Here is an 8,913-nt window from a genome sequence, read left to right on the forward strand (position 1 = left end):
GGAACTCTGGGAACAAAGAAGCTTGACGAGAGAGGTTATCAGCGAAAAGATTTTTCGCACCTTCAATATAGCGAAACTCGAACTGTATGCCATATTTATCGCGAATATGGCCTAGGAGCGAATCGAAGAGATCTAATAACCGTTCAATAACAATGCGATCGTAACTTTTAGTACCGACCGTAAGCTGGGTCACCCAGTGAACAGCACTAGAGTTGTCGCTGAACAATATTACACGCTGAACTTGAGGAGAATGAGGAGTGAAGCAGGATAACCAATGTTTTGCTGCGACACTTGCTTTATATAAGACAAGAGCCTCCTTACGATTGATGTGCCAACGCTTCTCGCGATCACGCAGCTGAAAACTCCCAGCACAAGCCTCAAGGAGAACTCGTGAGGGGTCATTCAGCTCAGGCCAGAGAGACTCATCGTCAGCAACTGAGTGGATACAATAACCATAACCTGACGAACTAGCGTCACAGTGTACCACCAAGACGTGGTGATCAAGGGGAATAGTATGGTGGCAACACTCACCAAGGCAAGCCGCATCTATAGTAGACAATGCATACTGATAAGCCTGAGTTTGTTGTTGATTGAGGGTCCACTGTTTATCCCACGCTGAACGACGGGAGCCTCCTGGGGATGAACCGAACCAATGGCGCAGATAGTCGCCCCCCAAGCGTACCATCTGGTGACAACGAAGGGGATCACAGTTACGAGTCGTAACTTACGACCAGCCAACATAAATGCTCGACGTCGTGAAACTCGTAAGATGCCATCCTGAGGAAGAGAGAAATCGACGGGATCAGGTTTCACACAACTGATCACCAGACGATCATCAGTAATCTTCCAGAGTAGGCCAAGATGGCGACAAGCAGCGGGTACCGTACGTAAGTCGTCACACTTCTCAGCGGGGAAATTGGATCCACAAAGGCTTGCTGTAACAGAAAGGAGATGACGCATACGCTCGACTAAAGGCTTCTCACCCATCAGAATCAGATCATCATAGTAATTGAGCACAATCAAGCCATCCACAAGATTGGCAAAGGAATCAATCGAAGACTCATTCACTGGTCTCTGAAGCAAGGCAGAGAAACAAGCATTTAGTAACAGTAATACGAAGGAACTCAGAGAGCTTGGACCATGCTTTAGTCCAAAGAGAATTCTATCGCTATAGAAAGCTTGGTTTCCCACCAATACTTTGATCACCTTAGGGGAGGCGATATGAAGCCTCAAAAAGGCTTTTTCCAAATCCAAGAAGCATACATCATAATGCTCTCGATACCTTGCTCGAATAATGTCTGCCATAGTACCTACGGTTCGCCCTAGGTAGGTAGCAGAACAAAGGGTGCGGTTGAGAGACCTACAATCACTGCAGGGTCGCACCCTTGTCGACTTCAGAGAGGACTGAACCACAGGAAAGGTACAGACTGGAGGAGAAATCACTTCAGAACTGGATGGAGGGGAGTCGAACCACCATCCCTTATCACGGAATTTCCGTATTTCGGACCAAAACTCACTTTGGGCTTCGGTCGACAGCTTAGCGAGAAGTCCAGGGGAGAAATCATGTACTCTTCCAGAGGCAGCACTAGTCGATGTCGCTGAAAGGGAAGCCCAAGATACCTCAAAAACCCACTTTTGTTGAGGAGTATCACCATGATCGGTGGACGATAGAGGTCGGAGGCGGCTAGAGAAAAGAGGAGCACCGACAAGAGGGCACCACTGGTTGAGCTTGGAGTGGAGGTAATCGACAGCAGTAGATTCCAGAAGAGACCAAGGAGCGTCCGTTGGAGCTGGAGCATGAACAGAACGAGGAGTGGAAACTTGGACACCTATTCGTTCTAGATCACGAAAACCAACGAGAGCTTCACAATCACAGGATCGCTGTAAGGCATCGTCATCTACCACCAAACAGTGCAGTTTGACAATTCCCTTGTCAACAATGAAAAAACGCACATTTGTCGCCTTCCCAGGGCTGGACTGATTACCCAGGGAGGTCAGTCTAGTCTCATCACTTATGATTGAACAACCCAATCGCTGGGCCAGTGAGACAGTTAACAAGTTTACGGAGCTCATAGTATCGAAAGCAACCCTAACAACTTCATCTTCGCAGTTGGGTTGCTCCGCTAGTACTCGCAGATGACTTGTTAGAAGGGAATGAGTGATCTGCAAGGAAACAGCAGTAGAAGGAGTCACACCTTTCGCGCTCAATTTATTGACATTCGGACGAGGAGTCAATTCGACAGAGGAGTCACTCTTACTGTCTTTCCTAGAAGGGCAAGCATAGGCAAAATGCCCTTCACGTCCACACCTGTAGCAGGTGACTGGCTTCTTAGAAGGTTGACGGGAACCCAATGTCGAGGTGAGCTGTCGCTTTGCAGGAGGAGGAGGAGGAGTTTGGCGAACATCAGTCTGCTTCTTGATGTCAGTCGAGGAGGATGCCGATCCAAAATACGAACGAGGTCCTTGGGGTTGAGGAGCAAACCAGGAACGAGCAGAACTAGTCGGCTTCTTCGTATCAAACCAAGACCTTTTTCTTCCTTGGAGTGGAGGATGACTGCTTGCCGTACGCTGCTGTTGACGGCCCTTCAACTTGAGAAACTTGTCAATAGAGCAGTAACCACCACGTTTAGCCAGCTTCGATAAGGCTGTAAGAAAGGTATCAGGGTCACCCTGTGCCGAGTGCTCAAGGGTATCAATAAACTCAGCAAAACCAATATCAGAATCATGAAAGAGAGGAGTCGCACGGAGGAGAGCACCGTAGAGCAGACGCCTCGTCGCCCAGGTAAGGATCACACCAGATGGATGGGATGCCAACCTAGACTGGATGCGCCTCTCTCGCTCGAGCGTACGAACCAGACTATCGCCATGCTCGATAGCTTGTGGTAGAGATGCCCATTGCTTCAAAAGGTTAAGAGGATGCCTAAGATTAGGCAACTCGAGTTCTTGGACTTCCTTGAGTTGAGCATCAGCCTTGTTGAGGATACCTTGGCAACTATCAACATAACGTTGGTAAAGGACGCGGAGTTCATCTGCTGGAATCTCATCTTTGGGCTTAAAGGTGATCTTCTGAATTTGACGCCACACCAGAACATCAGAGTTACCATCCACTGCAGTTCCATCGGGAGAAACTTTGGAGAGAAGGGCAGTCTTGATGGTGTCGGCAATAGGTCTTGGCAGAAACCCACAGTAAGCATATAGACGAATCGGAGCAGTGTTTCCAACACACTCCGAAAGGGATAGAGACAATGTTCGCGTAAAGCGCTCATACGTGAAACGTGGACTGACAGTTCCGGTCTTAGGCTTAATGGCATTCCACAACGTAGCATCATAATAAGCCTCGTGATGAGGAGGTAGATTCCATGCAGAGCTGAAGCCAGAAAGGCTGACACCAAGCTTCGATCCATTAGTGCCAATGAAAAAAAGATTTTCTAAGGCAGGAGAATGAATGGAGAAACCTAAAAGTTCTTCACAAACTTTCACAGGAGATAGAGCGACTAGCTCAGCCAGGGATAATGAAGGAGTCTCACCTTCATTACCAAGAGTAGAACGGGCTGCATCACGCAACGCAGCAGAGAAGAGGGCAGAAGAGGTTTGAGAGACAAGAATACCGGGCGGTGCACCATGCTGCTGGTCTTTGTCCGTCTTGCCTCCCTCACCCCCACTTGAAGTAACACTTGTCTCAGTCATAGGGAAATGATTAGGTAGTTATCGAGTAGTATGGCAAGTTGCCATAGGCAACGCTAGACTATGTCACATAGAAGCTAAGCAGAGCTTAGGATATCGATCAACAGGGCCAGCGCTGGTAACACTGGCACAAGGGGACAGAGAGAGATGGATAGATGTGTCGACTATTCACGAGATATCGTGTGCAACAGGCACTGATTCAACTCACTATCTGATTTTCGATTTTGATTCAACTCACACCATGATTCACAAGTGTTGATTCAGATTCCGTATTCATGAGTAAGATTCATGATTCGTGAGTATGATTACTGATTCCAGATTCATATTCAGGATTCGCGAGTACGATTCCTGATTCCTGATTTCTCTCAAGCGTTGATTTCGATTCTTGATTCAGAATCATGATTCCTGATTCAGAATCATACTCAGCCATTGATTCTGATTGTGAATCAACGAGTCAGAGTATTTACTCAACCCAGTGAGTATGAATCATGATTCTAGATTTTTTCAACGTGATTGTGATTCAAAACTCTTACTCGTGAGTATTTTACTCAACTCGAGAACGCCAAAGATTGAGAATCAGATTTTTACTCAGCGTGTGATTCCGAATCATACTCACGCCGTGAGTATCTCCATTTTTCCACGTTATTTTGCCTTGATTCGTACCGGGGTTCGGACCCCCGGTACCAAACCCTAATTCTGATTCTCGACCTTGATTCACGACTTCAGCGCGCGCCACGGTAAACCTCCTCTGCTGCTTGCGATGGCTTAAATGCTTAGAATGACCGTGCCGGGGGATAGAACCTCAGCTTTGATCAAGTGAAAGTGTATCCTTGACCAGTTGAGCTGTAAAATCATACAATATAAGACGGTGCAAGGAGGTATAGCTATACTATAGCGCACGTAGTGCATACAGAGTATCAGTATGACCCTGCCCGGGAATAGAACCCCTGTTTTGAGCACGTGGAAGCACACCCTTAACCAGTTAAGCTATGGGATCGCACGAAACGTAACGGTGGATGGAGGTTTAGCGCACGTAGTACATGCAACCACAAGGTGTGAATTACGCATTCCTTTATTTAATTAATTATTCATAAAAACAATAAATGCCCTTCATCGATCCTCTTGAGGGATTGTCGGATTCCGAGTGAACATATTGAAAAGTTTGAAGTACAGATGTGTACACGTGCGACAAAAGATCTTCTTTCTCAATTTTGTCATTGCTATAGCGGAACGGGAAAGGTTCATGCATTTGGGGCGAGTTTACCAGGTTCTACGCTCGAAAAGTGAGGGTGACTTCTTTCTTGAAAATGTCGGGGTGTTCAGAGAATTCCGCCGGAATCCATTCCAGAAAGTACTCTTAGAATCGATTCTCAGAATCGATTCCCGGATCGTGTTCAGAGGATTCCATTCCCAAATATTCCGGAATGTATTCTGGAATCGATTCCGAAACGCGTTCAACGAATCCCGCTCCCAGAATGAGTTCTCAGAATCTATTCTGGAATGGAAACTGTAGTTTTTCGTAACGTGCAACTCTTCGCTCCGCCCACAGCGCACTCTGAACTTCCACGTATTTCTGAAGTACTTCCGCTGCTTGAATTATGAGTTCGAGCAAACGACCGATATGGACCACAGAAGAAGTCCAGTTAGACGTCCGTCCGAGAAGCAGTCGAGAGAGACGTTTTGCGGGACGATCCAGCGACATTACAGAACGCGAGGACGGCTGCGGGCTTCAAGCAGCTTGCCCGCAAGCGAAGACAGAACTTAGCTATCTGGTTGGGCTTCGTCAGCCAAGCTGAGCAAGGTAGATGAAGGGATTAAGATTAAGTTGATTAGTATGCATTTTAAATAACGTATTCGTTTTTCCAGTGCCATCGAGGCTTGAGTACAAGTTTGTTCAAGGAAAATCACGGGAACTTGTACAAAACGAGTTCCACGACTTGTGCAAATCCCTTGATTTGTTGCCGAACGTGGTAGCTTCCCGCGCGCCACAAAATTCTCAGAAAGGAGTTTTCGCATTCTGAAATTTCGCTTTCTGGAACGTGTTTCAGAATGCATTCTCAAGTTTTCTGAACACGTTCGGAATCTATTCTGGAACTCTTTCCAGAATGTGTTTGGGGGGCTGTTCTCTGAACGCGATTTTGGTGTTTTGCATTCTGGAATGTGTTCTGAGTTTCGGAATGGGTTCTCTGAACACCCCGTATATTCAATCGTCTTGTCAAAAATGTCTGATCCAAACTCTGATTCCCTGATTCTCGAAAATACTCAGACTCAATGGAATCACCCGAAAAATCAGCCTCATGAGCAAGGCATATTGAGTGAGAGTATTAATCAGCCAAAAGATCAACTTTAGATTCGCGAATCAGCTCGGAGATTCACACATCATCGCGATGATCCTGATTTCTCGCTCCAGAGTAAAAAATCAGCGAATCTGGGGTTAATACTCACCATCTGATTTTTTCATCTGAGTAAATACTCGGACTCACCTGTTGCATCAGGATCCGCATACGGCCCCCAGCGTACCCAAAGACGACGTCAGCTTGCGGAGGGGTCCCACTGCCGATCACAGCTCGCCACGCTTGTAGGACGAGCCTCACGACACGCACACGCCAGAGTGCAGACTCTAGATTATAGCAGTCTCTCGCAATACTCTCAATAATGGGTTCACCGCCTGTGATTTCACCCCCAGATCGTCGGACAACAAACAGCATGAATCAGCGGCAAGCTGTAACAGCTGAGAACCTTCGGCACTCGCGGGGAAGTCGTCGCAGAGGAAGATCTCCTCAGGAGACGGCGACTCGACACTCCGTTTCTACGGGTCAAAGATAAGACAGCACTCATCCCCTAGGATCTCACGAGTGTCCAGCACCTCGCCCCCTTGCGGGGAATCAGCACCTCACCGAGACAACGGCCATTGGCACCCTGAACCGGACGATCCAGAAGACGGCTCAGCGCATCAGCGTGAGCGCTAGCAGAGCCCGGAATAAACTCCAATGGTAATGTACCGTGCTTCCGGATAATGTCAAGCTCCGAGCCGATGGAGTCGACAAGTCGCACTATAGCTCTTCTCTCGAGGAGCTTGGAGGATTGAAGCTTGAGAGAGCCAGAACGAATCCGCGTCAAATTTGGTCGATTATCACATCGAAAGCATACATTCACCGGGACCCCCCTCCGCTTCTTGCACGCAGACTTGGCGCAGTACTCGGAGATCTCAGCAACTTTACGAAGGGCGTTATGCTTACGTTATGCTTTTTTCTGCTGGGAACAAGCAGCCTTTAGAAGGGGTCGTTCTTGCGCCACTCATGCTTTCATACTCAAAGTTCTTCAATCTGATGCTAAACGAACTCGTTCAATTTTGCTGGCTTGCTTCCTTGACCTGAGGAAGACCTACGATTCCGCTGAACCTGCCATACTTTTACCTCTCATCTGCAGCTTATCGTCGATTGGCAGGCTGCCGAACTTTCTCGCCTCAATGATGAAACCTCGTAAGGCTCGTGTTGCCACTGCCTGTGGTACCTCGGAACCCTTCGTGGTTACTCGTTCCGTCCTTCAAGGTAGCATTCTTGCCTGCCTTCTCTTCAACTTATCCATGGAGATATGCAATACCTCACTTGCGATTGGTACGCCGTCTCTATCGCCCAAGATAGTTCTCCCAGATGGTATCATCAAGATTATAAACCGTCTTCTCTTTGCTGATGATCAGACTATCTTAGTTCATGGACGCAACTTGCCTATACGTGTCACTGAGATGAATAACAGTCTTAATAGCGCTGCGATGTGGGCAGAACGGTCCATGAACCAGTATGCACCGGAGAAAAGTTTCGTTGTTCCCCTTGGTAATCGCTTGCGAGAGACCGCCAATTCTCAGTTCATACTCCGGGATAGCGAGGTCGAGATTGTCTTTAACTTCTCTTCCCTTGGAGTTAATATTTTGAGTTCTAAGAGAGTCCTATGGGCTCCTCTACACAGGAAAGCCAAGGCGACTGCTGCGGTTTCTGCTGCTCTACACGTGTATCGAGCTATGGCTCCGGTGTTCGTTGTGAGACTTGTTGTGACGGTTGGATGGAGTGCGTTACTTTATGGTCACGACCTCGCTTTTCCGAAGCCTAGTGCTCTCGATACTTGCTGCAACAATCTCCTCAAGATTGGTCTTGGCTCGCCTACCTGGACTCCAACTGCCTTTCTGTATCTAGCATTACACGTGCCTTAGTCAGTGCTATCCATCTGAAGAGGTCCCTCGAATCATGGAATACTATTTTCCATTGTGATGCAATTCATCGGTCTCTTTTATCGAAAACAATGGCCGACGAATCCTTGGAGATGTGGCGTGGGTTTATTGCGTTTGGTAGCGAAGTCGGTATTTGCTCGAGCAGCATTTTTAACTGCATTACCTCCGAACCGCTCGTTACTAGACTTAAAGCTCATGATCTGTCGTTGCTAGCTGCCAACAAGATTATCGATGAAGCTATTGCTCGTGCGTCCTCCCGCATATCAATTGGCAACCACTCTGTCTCTTGCTGTGGTACCTCCCTGCCTTTGCCACTTAAAGATTTCGTTATGCACCGTCAAGACGGCCGTACTGCTATTAGAGTGTTGGTCCCTTTCTCTCTCAAACGCACTCATCCGTGCCCTCTCTGCTCTCAGCGAATACAGCGAAAAAAATCAGCGAATACCTCAGACTCTGCCTCTCATCTACTAATGCACTGTACTGCTGGGGCTAGGGTGACAGTCGAGCATGTTTACTCTGCATTTACCTCGGAGTCTGCCTCTACTCTCCTTGTTGCCATTGCGAATGCTGTACTCAAATGCAACTTGCCAATCACAAGACTACTTAGCGATAAATGACGCGAGCGATGAAGATTATGTATGCGTCTGATATTGATGAGTGTTGCTCTCAGATGTATCATGGGATACTGCGTATCCGGCACGCTAATTAACCGTTTGATTTGATTTGATGTGTTATACTATCAACTCTCATGTCCGACTCTATTGTATCATCAATACATAATTCCGACCATATTAAAATATCAGTACTCGTGTGCAACCATATTGCACTATAAATACTCATGTCAGACCATATTATACCATCAACACTCATGTCCGACTATATTGTACTATTAATACTTACGTGCGACTATATTGTGATATCAATACCCCTGTGCGATCATGTTATACTGTCAACGCTCGTGTCCGACCATATTTTACTACTAAGACTCACGTGTGATGATATCA

General features: G+C 47.2%; 3 protein-coding genes across 3 annotated transcripts in view; 1 reads left to right on the top strand and 2 right to left on the bottom strand.

Moving 5' to 3' along the window:
• The window catches only part of Pmar_PMAR006673 (hypothetical protein), a gene marked incomplete at both ends in the record, with an annotated part of 2,008 nt that extends 703 nt beyond the window's left edge, over positions 1-1,305 (bottom strand). The window contains 5 exons of the mRNA XM_002769587.1: positions 322-435; positions 532-685; positions 826-935; positions 984-1,074; positions 1,207-1,305. Of these exons, the coding sequence (XP_002769633.1) occupies positions 322-435; positions 532-685; positions 826-935; positions 984-1,074; positions 1,207-1,305 (568 nt within the window). The remainder of the gene's footprint in view (positions 1-321; positions 436-531; positions 686-825; positions 936-983; positions 1,075-1,206) is intronic.
• A 61-nt stretch (positions 1,306-1,366) lies between these two features.
• Pmar_PMAR006674 (hypothetical protein) lies at positions 1,367-3,687 on the bottom strand (the record flags this gene model as incomplete). The annotated part of the gene is made up of 4 exons (XM_002769588.1): positions 1,367-1,404; positions 1,518-1,598; positions 1,653-3,455; positions 3,528-3,687. 4 exons carry the CDS (start codon positions 3,685-3,687, stop codon positions 1,367-1,369), a joined length of 2,082 nt encoding a protein of 693 aa, XP_002769634.1.
• A 3,466-nt stretch (positions 3,688-7,153) lies between these two features.
• On the top strand, positions 7,154-7,891 carry Pmar_PMAR006675 (hypothetical protein; the record flags this gene model as incomplete). The annotated part of the gene is made up of 1 exon (XM_002769589.1): positions 7,154-7,891. One exon carries the CDS (start codon positions 7,154-7,156, stop codon positions 7,889-7,891), a length of 738 nt encoding a protein of 245 aa, XP_002769635.1.
• Positions 7,892-8,913: the final 1,022 nt, after the last annotated feature.

This window comes from Perkinsus marinus (genome assembly GCF_000006405.1).
Source record: "Perkinsus marinus ATCC 50983 genomic scaffold scf_1104296965578, whole genome shotgun sequence".
In the NCBI taxonomy this organism is placed as follows: domain Eukaryota; phylum Perkinsozoa; order Perkinsida; family Perkinsidae; genus Perkinsus; species Perkinsus marinus.